The 18,640-nt window shown below is 54.8% G+C and overlaps 3 protein-coding genes across 6 annotated transcripts; 1 reads left to right on the top strand and 2 right to left on the bottom strand.

Annotated features, from left to right (window-relative positions):
• The first annotated feature begins 393 nt into the window (after positions 1-393).
• Positions 394-7,753, top strand: TMEM150A (transmembrane protein 150A). 3 transcript variants are annotated; one of them, XM_003420427.3, is made up of 8 exons: positions 394-484; positions 1,067-1,249; positions 1,702-1,749; positions 2,095-2,181; positions 2,721-2,788; positions 3,129-3,256; positions 3,479-3,656; positions 4,118-7,753. In XM_003420427.3, the coding sequence occupies exons 2-8, from the start codon at positions 1,185-1,187 to the stop codon at positions 4,357-4,359; spliced, it is 816 nt and encodes a 271-aa protein (XP_003420475.1). In that variant the 5' UTR covers positions 394-484; positions 1,067-1,184; the 3' UTR covers positions 4,360-7,753. The 3 variants fall into 3 exon arrangements, with proteins under 3 accessions (XP_003420475.1, XP_064124873.1, XP_064124874.1); XM_064268803.1 differs by having other exon boundaries at positions 1,702-1,778; XM_064268804.1 differs by lacking the exons at positions 394-484; positions 2,721-2,788 and having other exon boundaries at positions 533-2,181.
• Positions 5,508-7,198, bottom strand: RNF181 (ring finger protein 181). The gene is made up of 5 exons (XM_003420428.4): positions 7,091-7,198; positions 6,364-6,494; positions 6,108-6,217; positions 5,876-5,950; positions 5,508-5,646 (listed from the first exon to the last, which is right to left on the bottom strand). The coding sequence occupies exons 1-5, from the start codon at positions 7,174-7,176 to the stop codon at positions 5,587-5,589; spliced, it is 462 nt and encodes a 153-aa protein (XP_003420476.1). The 5' UTR covers positions 7,177-7,198; the 3' UTR covers positions 5,508-5,586.
• Positions 7,754-9,059: 1,306 nt separating the features above from the next.
• On the bottom strand, positions 9,060-17,975 carry VAMP5 (vesicle associated membrane protein 5). 2 transcript variants are annotated; one of them, XM_023539384.2, is made up of 3 exons: positions 17,888-17,975; positions 11,071-11,208; positions 9,060-10,629 (listed from the first exon to the last, which is right to left on the bottom strand). In XM_023539384.2, exons 1-3 carry the CDS (start codon positions 17,888-17,890, stop codon positions 10,420-10,422), a joined length of 351 nt encoding a protein of 116 aa, XP_023395152.1. In that variant the 5' UTR covers positions 17,891-17,975; the 3' UTR covers positions 9,060-10,419. The 2 variants fall into 2 exon arrangements, with proteins under 2 accessions (XP_023395152.1, XP_023395151.1); XM_023539383.2 differs by lacking the exon at positions 17,888-17,975 and having other exon boundaries at positions 11,071-16,685.
• Positions 17,976-18,640: the final 665 nt, after the last annotated feature.

Raw genomic sequence — 18,640 nt, 5'->3', positions numbered from 1 at the left:
AGTCCAGACTGTAAAATGTGCCCGGCGGCGGAGGGAGGCTTCCTCCAGCCATGCGCACGATGACAATCACCGGTGGAACTGGAAGGTTGGCCGGCCCCTGAGGGCGCCTGCCTGCCGGCGCTTCCACCACAGGAATAGGGTGAAAGGGACAATTCCTTTGGAATCTCGGTATGAGAGTCTCTGCTCGGTCCCCAGGCCACAGCCCTCGGCGCCCAGGTCCCCCGAGGTTGAGGCACCGCCCACGTTTGCACCGTCACGCGGCCGCGGGGGCTCGGGAATTGTAGTCTCGGGCCGGGCGCCGGGGCCGGGGCCGGGGCGGCGCGGACTCCAGGTCCCGGCGGGCGGCGCGGCGGGGCTGGGGCTGCTAGGGGCGGGGCCTCCCGGCCCTTTAAACCTCTCTGGGCTGCTCCGGAGCCGCGGTCTGAGACAGCGCCACGAGGGGGCTGAGCGGGTGGGCGGGAACGGCGCCGGGCACTCTGGGGAGGTGCGTACTGGGCCCCTACCCTCCCCAGGAGACTCTGGGCCTCCACTGGGGAGGCTGGTGGCCCCGGGCCCCGGGGGACACGCCGGCCGTGGCCCCCTGCCAGAGTCCGGGTCCCCGCGCCCACGCCAGCGGGGGGCCGGGAAGGGCTTCCCGCGTGAACCCGCCCCCTCCCCAGGGTGCGGTGGTTAGGTGGCTGCCTGCGTGCGGGTGCATCGCTGTCCTGCAGCCCTCCACCGGCTCGGTATCCCTTCGCAGACTTGCCTTTGCGGGGCCCCCTTGATTGTCCTAGCTCCAGCCCTTCTCCCAACCCAGGTCCCTTAGGCTAGGGAGGGTGATCCCTTCCTGATGTTATGACCCCGCCTGAGTCTCTGAGCACGCCGGTGGCATTTGGGTGGACCTTGGATGCTCCCTTGGATGCCACAGGGTGTCCACGTTCTGGCCTAGGCTCAGCTCAAAGTTTGGGAACTCAGAGGCTCAGCGGGATCTCCGGATCAGGTGTTGACCACCCACCCCCACCCCCACCCCTGCACCCCAGTCTGGTCCAGTCAGGACCGTGCACTTTGACCTGTCTTTTTCCACCAGGCCAGGGCAGCTGATGGTTGTGGCCAAAGTATCTTAAGGTAGCGGGGCCTGCCCCCTCTCCCCTACCCACCTCCTGTCCTCCCCCCCCTCCCCACCACCACCCTGGCTCCCTTCCCCCATGACCGCCTGGATCCTCCTTCCTGTCAGCCTGTCAGCGTTCTCCATCACTGGCATATGGACTGTGTGAGTAAAAGGGCCAGAGGCAGTGAGGGGGGTTAACTAGGAGGCAAGATGGACCCAAGCTGAGGAGGGACGGGCCCTATTCAGGACCCAATAGGAGCTTGATGGCACTCACAAATCCCTTGTCCTCGTTGCAGGCCTCAGGATGGTAGCCAGGGTGACTCTGGCTAAAGCCAGGCTTGCGCCTGGGCACACAGCACCTTGGAATAAGGTGACACCACTGCTGACCCCGCAGGGTGGTGCTGACAGTCATCCTTCTAGCCAGGGCAACTTGCAGGGGGACCAGTCTATAGCAGAGGCCTCTAGTTGGAGGCCATGCTGTGGGCTCTGGTGTGGCACCAAGCTGAGTCCCCAACAAGGACAACAAGTCTGACTGGGGTCAGAAATCCAGGAAGAAGTCAGTGAGGGGAGGCTGGCTCAGGGGAGTGGGGCAGGTGACAGCTCTGCTCCTACAGGTATGCCATGGCCGTGATGAACCGCCACGTGTGTCCTGTGGAGAACTGGTATGGCGCAGTCTGCAGACAGCCTCACTGTAAAGCTCCCTTCGTCTCTGTTCCCTCTTGGGTCCGGGGGCTGCTGCAAGCCAGATGGAGACCCTGGGCCTCACTGCCCCTCTCTGACATTGGCAGTGCCTGTCCCTCCACAGGCATGGCTTTGTGCCCATCCACCCACTTCCCACCACCCTCTCCCCTGTGGCTTTTGTTTCAGGTGGGCCCTGGGGAGTTGGCATGTCTGCCCCCGCAGAGGGAAGCCTGGGAGGGTATCCTCTGTGAGGCCTGAGGCTACAGGCCAAGGGCCTGGGGGAACTCCCTCCCCCCAGTCTACTCTCTGTCCTGCCTGCCTGCCAGGTCCTACAATGAGTCCTGCGCTCCTGACCCTGCTGAGCAAGGGGGCCCCAAGACCTGCTGCACCCTGGACGATGTTCCCCTCATCAGGTAAGGCCAGAAATTGGGACAGTCAGGGAGACCCAAGGCCCTCATACTCCCAGCCAAGCCCTTCAAGCAAAGGTCTGCCCTGACGTCTCAGAAATAATACGTTAATAGACACTTAATAACAGTACTGCCTGAAGGTTACTATGTGCCGGTCACTGTCCTGAGCACTTCACATGCACCATCTCATTTAATCCTCTCAGCTTTGAGGCAGCTATTGTTTTCTTAGTTTTATAGGTGAGGAAACTGGCTCAGTTATGTTGTTTGTCCAGGTCACACAGCCAGTAAGTGGAGGCACCTGGATTTCAGACCAGGCCCTCTTGAGGACAGCCAGAGCAGCTGCAGGCCGTGACAGGGAGTCTCGGGTGGCGAGCAATCCTTTATCTCTCACACCTTCAAGCTCTGCTGTGGGGGGCCAGCCTGGGACGCTGCCCCCTCATAAAGCAGCGGCTTGCCTTCTTTGGGACAGGCCCAGGGGAGAGCAGGTGGGCCAGAATGGGGCCTTCTGACCCTCCCTCACTCTGCCCTTGCCCCCCTCCTCTCAGCAAGTGCGGCACATATCCCCCCGAGAGCTGCCTCTTCAGCCTCATTGGCAACGTGGGTGCTTTCATGGGTGAGTTGTGCCCTTGGCCCCCTACCAGCCCAGGGCAACCCCCCTTCCCAGCAATACCCCCTCCTCAGAAAGGCCCAGGAAGCCCTTGTTTAGAGCAGCCCTCCCACAGGACGGCTAAGGCAAGGGGACTGAAGGGGACTATCTCTGGCCTGAGGGTTTTTGTGAGGAGAGGCCAGAGGCTGACTCCTCCAGCTGGAAACTTAGAAAATCTGGTTCATTCCCGTCCCATCTACTCCCTGTCCTCAGGGGCAGGAGGATCAGAACAACTTGGGGGAAGATAGTGGTGGGCAGGCCGGAGGGAGGCGCCAGGGCTGGCCCCACCTGTGCTCTCCTCCCCCAGTGGCTCTGATCTGCCTCCTACGCTACGGGCAGCTCCTGGAGCGGAGTCGCCACTCCTGGGTTAACACCACAGCCCTCATCACGGGCTGCACCAACGCAGCAGGCCTCGTGGTAGTCGGCAACTTTCAGGTGCGCCTGGCTTCCCCCTTGAACATTCCCCGCAGGGCCTGGCCACCTGCAGCGGCAGCGCCTCCAGGTTGGGGGTGGAGGCAAGAGGGACTGGGAGTGAAAGGGGAGAGGAAAAGAAAGATGAATAGAAAGGGGAAGGAAGAGGTGCAGAGAGGGAGGAGGAATGAAGGAGCAGGAGGGGTGGGGCTGCTTCACAGGGCACCCCCTTTCCTCTGAGCTCAGGTGGATCATGCTAAGTCTCTGCACTACATCGGAGCCGGTGTGGCCTTCCCAGCAGGGCTGCTCTTTGTCTGCCTGCACTGTGCCCTCTCCTACCATGGGGCCACTGCACCCCTGGACCTAGCTGTGGCCCACCTGCGAAGTGTGCTGGCTGTCATTGCCTTTGTCTTCCTGGTTCTCAGTATCCTTCCAGGACAGGGCAGCCAGGAACTCATCCTCTCTCTCTCAGCCCAGCCCTTCTCCCACCCAAGGCCAGGGGGCAAGATCCCAGGTAACACTGCCCTGTGTGTCTTCTGCTCTGGCTCCAGGAAGGGGAAGCCTGATCCTTGGCCCCAGCCTAGTTTTAATTTGGAGTTCCTGGGTGGCGCCAATGGTTACCTGCTTAACTACTAACTGAAAGGTTGGTGGTTTGAACCCATCCAGAAGTGCTTCAGAAGAAAGGCCTGGTGATCTGCTCCCAAAGGTCACAGCCTTGGAAACAACCCTGTGGAGCACAGTTATAACCTGTACACACGGGGTCGCCATGAGTCAGCACTGACTCAATGGCAACAGGTTTAAGTTACATATCCGGGAGCGAAGGAGTGGGGAGGCATTGCTGGGTCCCCACACATCCTACTGAACACTTCCTTAGCCTTATTCCAGGTGGGGTCTTCTTTGTCCACGAGAGTTCTCAGCTGCAGCACGGGGCAGCCCTGTGTGAGTGGGTGTTTGTCATCGACATCCTCATTTTCTATGGCACCTTCAGCTATGAATTTGGGGCCATCTCCTCAGACACACTGGTGGCCGCACTGCAGCCTAACCCTGGCCGGGCCTGCAAGCCCTCAGGAAGCAGTAGCACCTCCACACACCTCAACTGTGCCCCCGAGAGCATCGCCATGATCTGAGATCTGGGGAGGGTGGCTGGCCCAGCCCCCACGGCTTCCAACCCCACCTTCTTTGCATTTAATTTGTACCAAAAACGCTTTCAAGTATTACGTTGGGTTGCGGGCTTCCTCACTCCTGGAGTGGCCATCCCACATCCATCTGTGCCAGAGAGGAGCAGCCCTGCCGGCTGCCCAACTGCTGCTCTCCCACTGCGGATGGTTTGTGTTCTAAGATCACCTATCTTCACTCGCCCAGCCAGCCCTTCAGGTGCCTTCTACTCCCCAGTTCTGAAGCCAGACCACTGGGGTTCCCTGCTGCAGGAATTTGGGGCTGGGAAAGGTGAGAGGGATAAATAGCTGGTGGGGGGCAGGGGGGCTGTGCATGGCTTAGTCTGGGAAGGCCCACTTCCGGGCCCACTGAGACACACCGGGATTCTTCACTCTGCCCCTCACTTCCTTTAGAGTGAATAACACAGCAGAACCATGTGGGTATTTTAGTACTTTTTTTATATCTATTAAAAGAATTCTAATTTGCATATGTATAGTCTGTTCTGGAGAATCAGAGAGGGCCTGATCCAGCAGGGCTTTCCTTAGACAAGACAGTGGACAGGAGGAAGCCCCACCCAGGGAGAGTCCTGAGTGCCCTCTGCTCTTTGAGCTCTTTGAGCAGGGCAGCTAGGTGCAAACAAAATTCCTCTCAAGGGCTTGCAGTCTGAAGAACTGACCTGGTCTGATAATCTTATTCACAGTTCCCTTCCCCATCTCGGAGTGTGGTTTGAACTTTGATTCTGGGGTGGAGGGTGGGGGAATGTGTTGAAGGAGCAGCCTTAAAATGTGAAAAGCTACACAAAGTTCCTGGGATTCCAAGGTTAACTAAAAATTGCCAGAGGGGAGGGGGTATAAGCTGGTTTTTCTTTACCAGCTTTTCAGTAGCTACTGGTGCCAGTTTCTGACCCATTTTTCCTTCCAACCATGAACACACAGGCCAAAGCCCTGGTTGGTCCAATAGCCAGGTTCTTTACTGCCCTGAGTCCAGATGGGCCAGCAGGCTTGTGAGGGAGGGAAACAAAGCCTGGAGCCTCCTGTGGTTCAGGAACACCTTCCCCAGTAGCAGTAGGACTTGATGGGGCAGAGCACCCTCCCAGGCCTGTGAGCAATGCAGCCGAAGGGTGGGTAAAGAGAGCTTTAATGAGGATTCAAGGTTCAAGAGGAAGACGTTGGGAGGGCTGGTGCTCAACCACAACTGCCTCATGTGTACATGGCTCCATGGAGGTTCTCGAGTCGGTGCTTCTGCTGCTCCTTTCGAGCCTGAGGGAAAGAGGGCACAATGGGCAGGGGCCATCCCTGAAGGCCTGTAAGTGAGGGAATAGGGCAACTGAAGGCCATTGGCATCTGCATTGCTGAAGTGCTCACCCTTCACCAAGGCCAGAGCCAGGGATTCTGAGGGCCTACACAGGCCTGCTGAGGTGTGGAAGGAGGCAGCCATGGGGGCAAAAGGAGTCTACTGGGACCCGCTCCACTTAGCACCAGCCCCTACCTTATCTCGTCTGTGCTCTTCATAAGTGTCATCATCGGTGGGCAGCTCATGGCGGCAAAGGGGGCAGGAATTTGTCTGGGAAAAGCAGGGCAGTGTTCCAGCCTGGGTCTGGCCAAGATTCCTCCCCTGATCCCACTTACCACCCCACTCCTTTGGTCACCCAACAGTTCATAAACAGGACCTGAGAACCGGGCCCAGGGTGGAGTGAGGGCTGGGAGAGGGGAAGCAGTACCTTGCTTAGCCAGGGCAGAATGCAGTTGGAATGAAAGAGGTGATGGCAAGGCATCTCAATGGCCGTCTCCTCCTCCTCAAATTCCAAAAGACACACGGGGCACTTGAGGTCTTTGAGAGGGAGTGCTGATCAGGAGAGCTGCTGTGGGCCCCACCCCCAGCCCCCACTCCAGAAAGGCACATCTGGCCTGGGAAACTGAAGAAGCAGAGCAGTCAGCTCTGGGAGGGCCCCAACAGCTTAGGGAGTATGTCCTCACCAGCCTGAGACCCCCTGATGGCTGTCCTGGGGAGGCTCTCGACCACAGCCTTGGCAGCAGGTGGAGGCAGGTGGTGATCCCAATCTACTACCAACCCCAAGTCTTCAAAGTCCATCCTATTGAAAAGCGACCTGAGGAGGCAGAGGACGCAAGATCAAAACAAGAAAAGCATACTTCCTCCTTGCCCCATAATCCACTGGATATTCATTATAAATACCCTGCCCAGCTAGTAGTCGTCATAGCTACCCCATAGGAGGTGCACGGTGGAAAATGGTTTACAGCTGCGATTTTGTTCCCATTTTACACATGAGGCAACAGATTCAGAGAAGTTACTCAAGGCTACGCAGCAATGACCTGGTAGACCCAGACTCCAAGACTGCAGTGCCGGCTTCCGGGGTTCATGTTTCTAACAAGTACACCTACTCACATCCACCGGGCCCTACCCCGCCCCTCAAGACCCGCCTTCTCGGGTCCATCCTAGACCCGGCTGCCCTCTACTCCCACCGCGCCCCAGTCTTCCCCAGACAGAATCCCCTTGCCCAGGCCCGCCCTGCCGATCCAAATTATCCCGGATCTCGCCGCCCGGACGACACTCCAGATAATTTATCCCGTCCCTGCCCAGAACTGGCTGGCCCAGAGAATCCGCCTTCTCCAGGCAACCCTAGCCCAGAATCCTGTACCTGGGTCCTCACGCCCGAGCGCCGACCTCCCAGCCGTGCGCACCCACCTTGCGAGCTCCAGCAGCATGTTGGTTCGGGCCTCCTGCTCGGGATCCAAAGGCTCGCAGTCGTGCTCATCGAAATAGGATGCCATGACTGCCACGCTGACACAGCCCCCGGACCCCTGCTGGACGGCGACGTCGCGGCACCGGCCAATAAACTGGCGAGTTGAAAGAGAATGGCCAATCAGAGCATCCGGAGGGCGGACACAATGGCTTGTTAACGGAACAGAAGGCGGAAGTATTAATTTGGCTGCCTCTTATTGGCTCGAGTAAGTCAGGTGACCAAAGACTAAAGCCGTTGGAGGGGCTGGGACTGACCAGAAAACTTCTGTTTTGGAGTCGGAATGAAGAGTAGATGTCTGCTTCTGGTCATGGCCGTAGCGCTTTGAAAAGCGGTCCTCAGTCAGCCCTGAGGCTCAGAGGACCCCGGCAATGCAGATGCTGGAGCCCTGACCCTAAGATTCAAATCTGCGATCTAGGTGAGAGCCAGGACTGCTGCCCTGCCCTCGCCCTCGCCCCCGCGCTGCGCTGCTTTCTGGATGGTTCAGGAGTTTACACTTGATTCCTCCCTCACCCCCCTAAAAACAAAAATTTCTTGCAGATTTCTTATGTGTTATTCACAACGGCTGCTAACCAAGGGGTCAGCAGTTCGAATCCGCCAGGTGCTCTTTGGAAACTCTACGGGACGGGACAGTTCTACTCTGTCCTATACGGTCGCTATGAGTCGGAATCGACTCGACGGCACTGGGTTTGGTTTTTGGTTTAGTCACATCGATAGAGGATGGGGCAAACCTCCTAACGGAGGGAGGGAAGATCCCTGCCGGGAGATCCCGGGCCTCATCTGCTCATTGGACTATTGGTGTGACGTTCATTCAGCCCTTTGCTCAACCTCTCCCCTAGACCCTAGCTTCTGCTTCCCAGTCTGTAAAATTAGCGGCTTGAATAGGCAAATGCCTAGTGACCAAAGTTTATTAGTGGTTACCAAGGACAGGTGGTAAGGAAAAATGGGGGGTAACGGTTAAGAGGTACAGAGTTTTTGTTAAAGTGATGACGAATTTGGAAGCGGATAGTGGTGATTGTTGCACAGCATGGCGAATGTAATGAACGACACTGAATTGTACATCTAAAAATGGCCGAAATGATGCTATATATATTTCACCACAATGAAAAAATAAGAATAGCACCTAGTGGCTTGAACTAAATAAGTGGTTTGCATCCCAGCTACACCTGAATCCTGGAGTAGGGGGAGAAAGGAGCTTTTGGGGGAAAATCCATGTCTGATACCTACCCCTTAAAGATTCTGATTTAACTGATCCAGGGTGCGATATGAGTCGGAATTGACTCGACAGCACTGGGACTGGGGTTTAGGCTGGTGCCCTGGTGGCGCAGTGGTTAAGAGCTCGGCTGCTAACCAAAAGGTCAGCAGGTCGAATCCACCAGCCGCTCTTTGGAAACCCTATGGGGCAGTTCTACTCTGTCCTACAGGGTGGCTATGAGTCAGAATCGGCTGCACAGCGCAGGTTTGATTTGGTTTCTGGCTTAGGGTGGGGCCTGTGTGCTGGTATTTTTACAAGTTCTGCAGGTGATTCTAACATGAGGCAGGGTTGAGAAGAGCTGCATTAAATGACTTGGATGATAGCATCTAGAGCTGTTACGTTGATGGATGCCTTTTTACACCTAGCATTAATAATCCTAAGAACAGTCCTAGGAGCAAAGTATCATCATCTCCTTTTTACATATGCAAAAACAAGTCTTGTCCAAATTCACACAGCCTGTAAGTGGAATGCTGACTAGCTACAGAGCCTCTTGCTTTTCTCCATCTTTCCCATAAAAACCAAAACTTAAAAAAAAAAAAAAAAAAAAAAATTGCCATCGATTCCACTCCTTATGTTACACAGTAGATGCTCCATAAGGTTTTCTTGGCTATAATCTTTACGGAAGTAGATCATCAATCTTTTCTTCCACAACACTGCTGGGTAGGTTTAAACCAAGGCTTCTTTTTTTTTTTTAGCTGGGGCAACATTTGCATTTCCATCCCAAATATACTGAATCACTATCTACACTTTAACAAGATCCCCAGGTGATTCTTACATACAACTTTGCAAATTCTCAGCAGGGGTTTGAACCAGAATGAAACTGTTTGAAGCCCTGGTTTAAATCACCAACCTTTAGGTTAATAGTACAGTGCAAACTGTTTGCATCACCCAGGGACCTCCTTTCCCATAAAAGGAAAGAGTAAGGAGCCCAGTGAAAGTAACAAAGATCTGTAAGGAGTAAAAAAAAAAAAAAAAAATTTTTTTTTAAAAAAAAAAGAGTAAAGCTTCAGACAACTCCTAGAGGTTGTCATTTTTTTCTGTGTCAGAAGCCTCATTCTACCTAGAAAAAACTGCTTGTGTTACACACATGACCTGGAATTCCCCTCCTCATCTACAATTATGAGCTGAAGTTAAGCAGCCCAGGCAGAGACTGCCTGTTCCCACAATCCTAGTGGGGCCTCTTTCCTTCTTCCATGGCTTATTGTACCCAGTGATCCTTGTGTGACCCCTGGAGCTTTGAAAAGCTTGACTTCTTTCCTACAAGGCAAACTCCAGGTTACCCTTTGTGACCCTGCATTAAAGGACCTTAGAAGCCCTTCCTGTTTTCACTGCCAACTGCCTCATGGGTAATTTGGTAGAATCTTGAGGAAGAAGATGGGTGGAGAAACTGGGGAGGGGGAAGGCGTTCACAGGGCAAAAAGTGAATTTGAATGTGAGAGAGGGCCTCATGCTGTTAAAATCCTTAAAGTATTTTCTTTTTTGTCACCCCATCTGGAGTCGCATTGGTCTTCTGAGCATTCTCAAGATGCCAGAAAAAAATAGATTCCATTCTCAGGGAAACAGGAGGACTGGTTCCAGGGTCTGGTCTGGGGTTGCTGTGTGCTGTGTACCTGAAGCCCAGAAAGGCGTGTCTGTGTAGTGTCTGACAAAGGAGAAAAGGGAGAGGAAAAAGCCACCTCCCAGGGTGGAGACCTAGCAGTGGTGGAATTTGTAAGCAGCCCCAGGGGTGGGGCAGGGTGCGGATGAACCACCCGAGGACCCTCAGAGACACACACAAACCAGCTTTTAGGCAAACAGCAGCTTTTATTGAGATCCAGGCAGGGCTGGCCTGGCACGGCCAGTGCAGCAGGCTGCTCTCAAGAGCCAGTCTGTGGCGTGATGGGAGGCGTGGAGGTGCACACATGGGGACTGTCCTCTGAAGATCACTGGGGTGGCTCAGATGGGAATGAACACCAGGGTTCTCAGGAGACCGGAACAGGCTAGTGTGGCTGTTCAGCCTGTCCCAAAGGCCCAGCCAGGTCAGTCCCCCGGCCCTGAGGCTGTGCCCGCGCCCTGGGCCTGTGGGGCACTGCTGCCTTGACTATTCTGGGGGAGAAAAATGGCCAACAGCACAATCAGGATGACAAGCAGGCTGCCACCCACCGCCAACCCCAGGTAAATTCGGCAACGGACGTTCTCCCAGCGCTTCTTCTGGGCCAGGGTCTTGGTCGTCTTGCTGAAGGCAGAGCTCTGTGGAGACCCCAGACACGGTGGGAGTGAGTGGTTCCCCCAGAGACAGAGCCAGCTCCCCCCAAGCCCACCCCCGGCCCCAGCAAGGCCTAGTCTCCTGCATGCTCCTCAACATGTCTTCTCCCTCCCTCCACACTGCCTGCCAGGGCCTCCCAGCCTGACTTCCTGACACAGTGTAGCCCTTGACTTGCAGCCCCACTGGCTCACCTCCAGTTAGCAGTGCCAGTCCTCAACTTTTAGGAAGGCACACAGCTGTAAGCTAAGGACTTTTAACTTCCTGGGGTCTACCCATCACATGCAGGAAACCCCACACTGACCCTCAAGCAGACCTCAGACCCCCCCTCCCAAAGGCCTAGAGACTCAGTACACAGCCTGAGAGCTCCACTGAACGGCTCCTCCAAGCCTGCCCCTCTCCCCTGTCTGCCTCCCCAGGCCTCGCACCATGTCCAGCAGTTGGTCGGAACGCTGCTCCAGTTCTGCCAGCTTCCCATCACGCTCCAGGACCTTGCCGAAGTTGTTGAGCATGATTTCCGTCACCTCATCAGCCTGCCGCTGGCATCGCTCCAACTCTTTCCCTGCCTGGGCACCAAGCCCAAGGTCAGGGCAGCATAGGGCCCCCATATGGCCCTTACCTGGCCCCAAGACCTAGGTGCTCCTCACTGTCACTACATGTACAGCATATGAGGAGAGGAATGGCACCCTTCATGTACATGTATGATGTATGTGGGGTGAAGGGCCTGCTGGGTGAGTGTGGTTTGCCTTGGGTCTTAGTGGTCCCTCTCCTTGCCCATCAAGGCAGGAAGGAGCAAGTCCCAAGTCAAACCTGGCTCCCAGCATCTCAGTTTCCACTAAACTGCCTCAGGGTGGGACCTTCCCAGGACTCCACTTTCCCACAAAGCAGGTACCACCTCCTCCAGGATGATCCTTGCCCAATGCACAATTCCCACCGGCCTGAGGAGGCAGCAAAGAGCAGGGAACCAAGCTTCTTAGCTGGAAGCAAGACAGGGAGGGGCTCCATCCCACAGGTTAAGAAAATTGATTTTGGACCAGCACAGTCATAGTCTCTGCTTACCTGCCACCACCCCCAAACTGAGCAGCTCAGCTCTCCCTCCTGGCCCGCTGACTAGTCAGGCCAGTTCTGCCTCCTCTCTGACCCTGCTCCCCGTATCAGGGCCTGTGGTTCATTCCCTGTCTGCCTGGGAACCTTGGCCTTCCTGGCTTCTGGCCGCCAGCCTTCCAGTTTTCACTGGGGTTTCACTCACAGATTAGAGACGAGCCCTTGGATTTCCCAGCCTGGGCAGCAGCCTCACCTGACAAAAGAAGCCAGCTCATTTCAAAGGACCAGGAAAAGGGGTACAGGGTCCAAGCCTGGGAGGCTCAGGACAGGAAAGAGGGAGAGAGTATGGGTCCAGAGCAAGAAAGGAACTGGGCTTTGGACGCATGACTGAGAGAGACCCAGGGCAAGAGGTACTAGTGAGAGCTGGAGGTCCAGGAGCAGGTCCAGGGACATTTCAGTGAGACGAATACCAGCAGATGAACAAACCACAGCAACTCCCTCCTCCTAGCCTAGGCCTTCCAGTCCCCCACAGCCCATCCCTGTTCCCATCTCCTCCCCGCAGAACAACAGCCAAGATCCCTTTCCTGCCAGCCCACATCCCCCATTGTCTGAAGCAGACATTTTGGCACTTGACTGAATTCCACTTAAAACAAGAGATCTTCAGTGTTGGAAGGGATCTGGTGGTTACAGAGGACCACCTCCCACCTGGGCAGAAATTTTCCTTGAGGAACTTTCCACCTGCCTTGCACACAGCCTCCAAGCCTTCCCAGTATGTGAGTCCTCTCTCCCCATGTGGATTACAAGCTTCCAGAGGGAGAACAGGAACTGGGCCCCTCCCTTCATCCTCCACCACCCCAGGGTCCCAGGAGGCCAGCACATGCTGACCCTTGCAAGATCTCAGCGAGTGGGTCACCGGCATCATAGCTTATCCCAAAGCGACTCTTGTTCTCAAGACATGTTATCCCAGTGTGTTTATGTAGCCCAGCAGGAGTTTGGAGGGGCAGGCATCTGTAACCCAAATATGTCAATATTTACGCATGAGCTTTCTGCTCAGAGATGGGGCAGGCAGACCACTTTGGGAGAGTGCACTCACAGGCTGGTGGGGGAGGAGGGGCAGTAACTGGGAATGAGCAGGAATGATCAAGAGAGCAGTGAAGCTGTGTTCTTCTCTCCATTTTCCTAAGTAAACCATTATCACTATTATGACAGCTATATTACTCAACGAGGGTCCATTATTTGGTCCTTTGAACTTCCCCACATTCAAATAGTCCAAACAAAAACTTAGGAACGGACAAAGATTCGAAAAGGAGAATCACTGTTAGAGACTGGTGGGATGCTGGATGTTATTTTGTACTCTTAACAGCATAGCTGTTATCTTACTCTCCAACAAGGGGTGATACTGGGTCACACTCTCTGGAACAGCTGGCTGTGCCTACAGCTGCAGCCCTTCAGCCTGCTCCCCGCACTGTGTGAAGCCACACCTCCCCGGAGCCAAGGCTGGGCCCAGGTCTAAGAACACATTCATCCCAGGGAACACAGAGGCCTCAGACCCAAGGCTTGGGCCCTCCTTGGCCCCACTCAACCAGAGGAGAAAGGACACTGACTATGTGCACAGACCTTCAGCTAACACAGGGAGAAATAAGGTCCCCTAGTCACACGCAGCCCTGGTGGCACAGTGGTTAAGAGCTCAGCTGTGAACCAAAAGGTCAACAGTTCAAATCCACCAGCCATTCCTTAGAAACTCTATGGAGCAGTTCTACCCTGTCTTCTAGGATTGCTATGAGTTGGAATCGATTTGGTGCCAATGGATTTGGCTTTTTTGGTTTAGGTGGTGCACAGTCTGCTTTGACTATTGATCTAAAGAACTATGAAATGTGGAAGGTTTTAAGTTCCCAGAGAGCGAGAGCCATGTCTGTCTTACGACACATTGTAACTCAGCATAGTGCCTGGCACAGAGTGTTGGCCTTGTTAGGTGCCCTATGAGTTGATTTCAACTCATAGCAACCCCATGTAACAGAGAAGAACTGCCCCATAGGGTTTTCTAGGCTGCAATCTTTACAGGAGCAGATCTCCAGTTCTTTCTCCTGTGGAGACACTGGGAGGGTTCGAACAGCTAACCTTTCAGTTAGCAGCTGCGTACCTGTTACACCACTAGGGCTCCTTTGGCTCAGAGTAAACACGGATAAATATTTTCTGAATGAATGGTGTCTGCTTTTAAGGAGTCTCTGGGTGGAACAGTGGTTAAAGCTCTCAGCTGCTAACCAAAAGGCTGGCAGTTCTAGTTCACGCAGTGGCATCTTGGAAGAAAGGCCTGGCAATCTACTTCTAAAAAGTCAGCCACTGAAAACCCTATGGAGCACAGTTCTACTCTGACATACAGGGGGTCACTATGAGTTGGAATCTACTCAATAACAACTGGTTTGTTTTTGATTTTTAATCTGGTTGAGGAGAAGAGATCGGATACAATTAGAAAGAAGCAAAGAGTTACAAGTAAAATACAAATAGCAAGTGTTGCAGCAGCTGGCAGAGAGGGTGGTTCCTGAGAACTGGGGTTGACAGGGCGGGAAAACCCCTTGAAAGCTGTGGTGGAGCCCAGGCATTGCCAGTAGAGAGACAGGGGTGCAAAGAACAGTGATGGACCAGGCGGAGGGCCAGGGTGAGGGCAGGGTGGGGAGAGAAAGCACTGAGAGTCAAGAAGGGAGTCTAGCTTGGAAGGAGTGCGGAAACCAGGGCGAGTGCTGACTGCGGAGCTGGGAGGACACTGGAAAAGTGCTTCTGGAAAATGTTTCTATTGGTGATAGGCTGGCAGCGACAGAAGTGAGAAAAGGCAAGACAGAGACAGGCCAGAAGGGCGGAGAAGTAACATCAGCCAGGGTGTGAGGAGATGGCAGGTAGGCCAGGGGAACAGGGAGCGTTGAGAGGAAGGCTGTCTGAGAGAGGCATTTCCGAGACCTGCCAGGGGCCTGCAGGGCTTGAGGTTTTGAGCCAGGCTCAGGGGGAAGCAGCAATGCCCTTGGCAGGCAGAGGGTGGTAGTTACGAAAGAAATGTTCTGACAGACCGTTACCCTCTGTACAGAATACCCCTCCTAAACAGCTCAAATCACCTCTTGGATTTTCTAGGCTAAATACCCCCTGGTTCCTTTTCTGAAAACACAGCTCTCAAAACCTCCCTGTGCTAACTCTCCTTGTCCCCCCTCTTTTTTGGTGTCCAGGAACCCCATTTCAGCTGCCGACATCCTTGGCGGGGCCAGCGCAATAACGCGGGGCCAGCGCAATAACCTGGCCATCCTCCTCTGGCCAACACTCGGCTGAGTGCAGGGACTGAGAACAGAGCTCTGCACCTGAGCTGTGTCGGTTCAAATCCTGCCTCTGCCAGCTGAATGACTGAACATTGAGGTCGTGACCTTTCTGACCCTCTGCTTCCTCTGTGAAATAATGATAATAATACCTACTTCATCATATCACATGTTGTAAATAAAATGCTTAGCACATATTAAATGCTCTATAAACAAGCTATTGTTATTCATGTAGCCCAAGTTTCTCCTAGCTATTTTAGCATTCTGAGTCGAAGAATACATGACTGTGGTCAATAAAACCTCTTAGGTGTTTTTATAAAATACACAGCCAAGGACAAAAAAAACCCACTGCCATTGTGTTAATTCTGACTCTGGCAACCCTATAGGACAGGGTGGAACTGCCCCATAGGGTTTCCAAGGCTGTAGTTCTTCCTGGAAGCAGATTGCCACATCTTCCTGCAGGGCAGCTGGTGGGTTTGAACCACCGACATTTTGGTTAGCAGCTGAGCACTTAACCACTTTGCCATCAGGGCTCCTTCACAGCCAGGGTAGCTCTTCCCTGTTGCGAACTTGTGCACTTACTATTTTCTAACCTGAACACAGAACTTGACAAACCTCTTTGACAGCCTGCATCTAGTTTACGCCCCTGAGGCATTGCAGGTTGTTGAGAAGGTTTTACACCTTGAGCAATAATAATGGCCACCACTCAGTGGGCTAAGCACTGTGCTGCTGGTGTTCATTCCCTTCATCTATTTAATCCTTATAACAACCCATTGAGGACACTATGATTATCCTAATTTAACAGAAAACTGAAGCCCAGAGGGGTTAAATCACCTGCCTGCCCAAGGTCAGAGACCCAGTGAGTAGAAAATTGAGAATTTGAACCCATGGACTCCAAGGATCATAGTCTTAACTGCTGTGCCAAACTGAATGCAGACTTAGCTGACTGGCTGAAGACTCACCAGATCTGATGCACACCAACTCAACCAACCTGTATGCACGTGAGGGAGGCTCACGGCTCAAAGCAAATTCTTTTGGTTGTGCATGAGAGAGGGTTATCTATAAGATAAATGAATTCAGGTAACTGTTCAGCTTCCATCATTCCTCTACCCATTATTACTGCTCCAAAGAGTTTTCTTGGCTGTAATCTTTACGGAAGCAGATCGCCAGGCCTTTCGTCTGTGGTACCTCTGGATGAGTTTGAACCACCAACCTCTAAGTTAGTTGTTGCTATTGCTAGTTGCCATCGAGTTGATTCTGACTTATGGTGACCCCACGTGTATAGAGTAGAACTGCTCCATAGGGTTTTCAAGGCTGTGACCTTTCAGAAGCAGATCGCCATGCCTGTCTTCTGAGGCACCTCTGGGTGTGTTCAGACCACCAACCTTTAGGTTAGTAGTTGAGCACAAACCATTAGCACCACCTAGGGACCTTCCTATCCCCTACACCTGAAGCCATGTCTAGCACAGAGGAAACATCCAAGAAATACTTGTTGACTGAATGAGTTACAGAGAAAAGAAGGGAGAGAAAGAAGTACTAGGTAGGAAAGGTGGATGGGAAGAAGGAAGGGAAAGAACTGGGAGACAGAAAGGGGCAGAAGGAAAGAAAAGACAGAGATAGGGCTAGGAGACGGGCAGGGAGAGAGGTCAATATTCCCTCCCCAGGCTCTGATCCACTTTGCCTCAAATATTTGAGAGTCCGAGGGTTTTCCAATACCCAGCCCGCCCCCCCCCCCCCAAAAAAAATTACTCTGGCCTCAGCCTTCACTTCAGGAGATTCCTCTTTCTCCTGCCCAAGTGCTAAAGGCCAGCTAGGAGCCCATGCCCAGCCCTACCCTGTTCCCTGCCCCACACAGTGGGAATTGGGCTCTGGGCTCTGTCCACTCTCAGAGCCCGCCTTGGTTTCCTGACTGGCCTCCACTCAGCACTACCTTCCTGCCCCACTTCCTTTTCCTGCCCCCAGTTCCCTGGAGATGAGGCCATCCAGGCTTCACAACCCCTGGCCAGGCCACGTCCATCACACCTCTGCCAGTTTCTCCAAGGCAGAACCTTAAAGCACCAAGCCAGCTTCCTGCCCAGCTCGCCTCCCCAGGAGCCCTGGGGGGTGGGGTGGGCAGGCAACTGGCACCAGCTGTTGCTGACACCTTTGCCTTGGAGATGGCAAGTGGGGACACAGTCTGCAGTAGGGGCCGGGCTGACTCATTCTGGAATGTGTCACTAGGTAGGGGTTAGAAGGGAATCGGAACTGTGGCACACTCTGATAACTTCAGTGGCGCTTTTACAGCAAACCTCTTCCTTTCTCTTTCGGAAAGGAATTTGCCCTCCAGCACCCTGCCAGGGACTACGCAGGCACAGCCTCAATCTCCTCATCTGCTCAGGTTTCCAACTCGTGGCCAGGCTTGGCTCCTCACAACTCTGGGAGGGCTGAAGAGGTCATCGCATTACCTACGCCCTTCCGAGAGGGTTCCGAGAGCTCTGCGTGTCTCTGCCATTACATCCTGTTTCACCTCGCAAGAACCCACCGGGCACGCATTGCTGACCCCACTTCACAGACGCGGAAAGAAGGCTCAGGGAGGCTAAGTGACTTGCCCCGGGTGACAGAGCTGGTAAGTGGCCACCACTGGGATCCCAGTCCTGAGCCTGACTCCAGTGCTGGTGCTCATAACCACTTCGCTCCCGGGACGTGGGAAGCCCGAGTCCGGCTCCCCCGCTGCAGCCCGAACGGGGCGCACGCCTGTCTCCCTCCCGGGCTGCGCGCGGAAGCGGAGGGTCCGGCCCCGCGCTGCGCTCCCGGCTGTGGTCGCCCTGCCCGGTCGCAGGGTGCCGGAGGGCGCCCCCGCCCCGGACTTCCGACTCCTACCTCCCGCCGCCCCCCGCTCGTCCCCTGCCCGCGTCCGGCCCCTCACCATCTCGGCCGCCGCCGCCCCCGCCGCCGCCGCCGCCGCGCCCTCTCCAGGATCCTCTGGTGGCCGAGCGGCCGCGGTGCCAGCGACCCGAGAGGAAGCGGAGGAGCGGGGCGGGGCCGGCCGGCCGGTGGGGGCGGGGGGCGCGCCATCCTTGCGGTCGAGCCGGGGCAGAAACGAAATCAAATCGAAAGCAGCCGGCGACGGTGGCAGGGGTGCGAAGGGCGCCTCCTCCTGGCCACGGGCACCCAGCTCGGGTTTCCACTCCCGGTCTCTCGGGTTGGGGGCTACGCCTGAGCAGCCTGGTGCCAGGTCTGCACGCTGGCCACACCTGGGGTCCCAGTCTCCCCAGACGAGATTGAGTCGATGGGGTGAGGTGGGGAGGCGTCATTCATTCATTCAACAGGCATCTGAATGAGCGCTATTGCCAGGCACTGTGCTAGGCGCGGGAGACAGCCATGAACAAGCTAGGGTAGGGGTCTCTGATACCTTGGCGAGTGCATCGCAAAACGGACCCCCAGGGGGAAGGTGTGGTCCCTGGGTGGCACAAAGGGTTTGCACTTTTTTACTAACCTTAGGCTGGCCATTGGATCCCACCTAGGGCACCACCGAAAAAAGGCCTGGGGATCTGCTTCCCTAAAGATTACAGCCTAGAAAACCCAATGGAGCAGTTCTACACTGTAACACATGGGGTCGCCATGAGTCCGAATGACTGGAGGGCCACAGACTCCTAGAGGAAAGTGTTAGCCCTAGCTT

This window comes from Loxodonta africana, chromosome 15 (genome assembly GCF_030014295.1).
Source record: "Loxodonta africana isolate mLoxAfr1 chromosome 15, mLoxAfr1.hap2, whole genome shotgun sequence".
NCBI classification, from domain to species: domain Eukaryota; kingdom Metazoa; phylum Chordata; class Mammalia; order Proboscidea; family Elephantidae; genus Loxodonta; species Loxodonta africana.
Note: the sequence above shows the minus strand (reverse complement) of the source record. Positions and strands in the feature narration are given on the sequence as shown.

Bases quoted from the DNA above. Each gene is read 5' to 3' on its own strand.
- TMEM150A (XM_064268804.1), top strand. From the start codon at position 1,752: ATGGCGCAGTCTGCAGACAGCCTCACTGTAAAGCTCCCTTCGTCTCTG. The intron at 3,257-3,478 runs GTGCGCCTGGCT...CTCTGAGCTCAG, and splicing joins TGGTAGTCGGCAACTTTCAG to GTGGATCATGCTAAGTCTCT. The intron at 3,657-4,117 runs GTATCCTTCCAG...GCCTTATTCCAG, and splicing joins CTTTGTCTTCCTGGTTCTCA to GTGGGGTCTTCTTTGTCCAC.
- RNF181 (XM_003420428.4), bottom strand. From the start codon at position 7,176: ATGGCATCCTATTTCGATGAGCACGACTGCGAGCCTTTGGATCCCGAG. The intron at 6,495-7,090 runs GTGGGTGCGCAC...CTGCCTCCTCAG, and splicing joins ATGCTGCTGGAGCTCGCAAG to GTCGCTTTTCAATAGGATGG. The intron at 5,951-6,107 runs GTACTGCTTCCC...TGCTTTTCCCAG, and splicing joins TTCTGCCCTGGCTAAGCAAG to ACAAATTCCTGCCCCCTTTG.
- VAMP5 (XM_023539383.2), bottom strand. From the start codon at position 11,250: ATGGGGGCCCTATGCTGCCCTGACCTTGGGCTTGGTGCCCAGGCAGGG. The intron at 10,630-11,070 runs GTGCGAGGCCTG...GGGTCTCCACAG, and splicing joins CCGACCAACTGCTGGACATG to AGCTCTGCCTTCAGCAAGAC.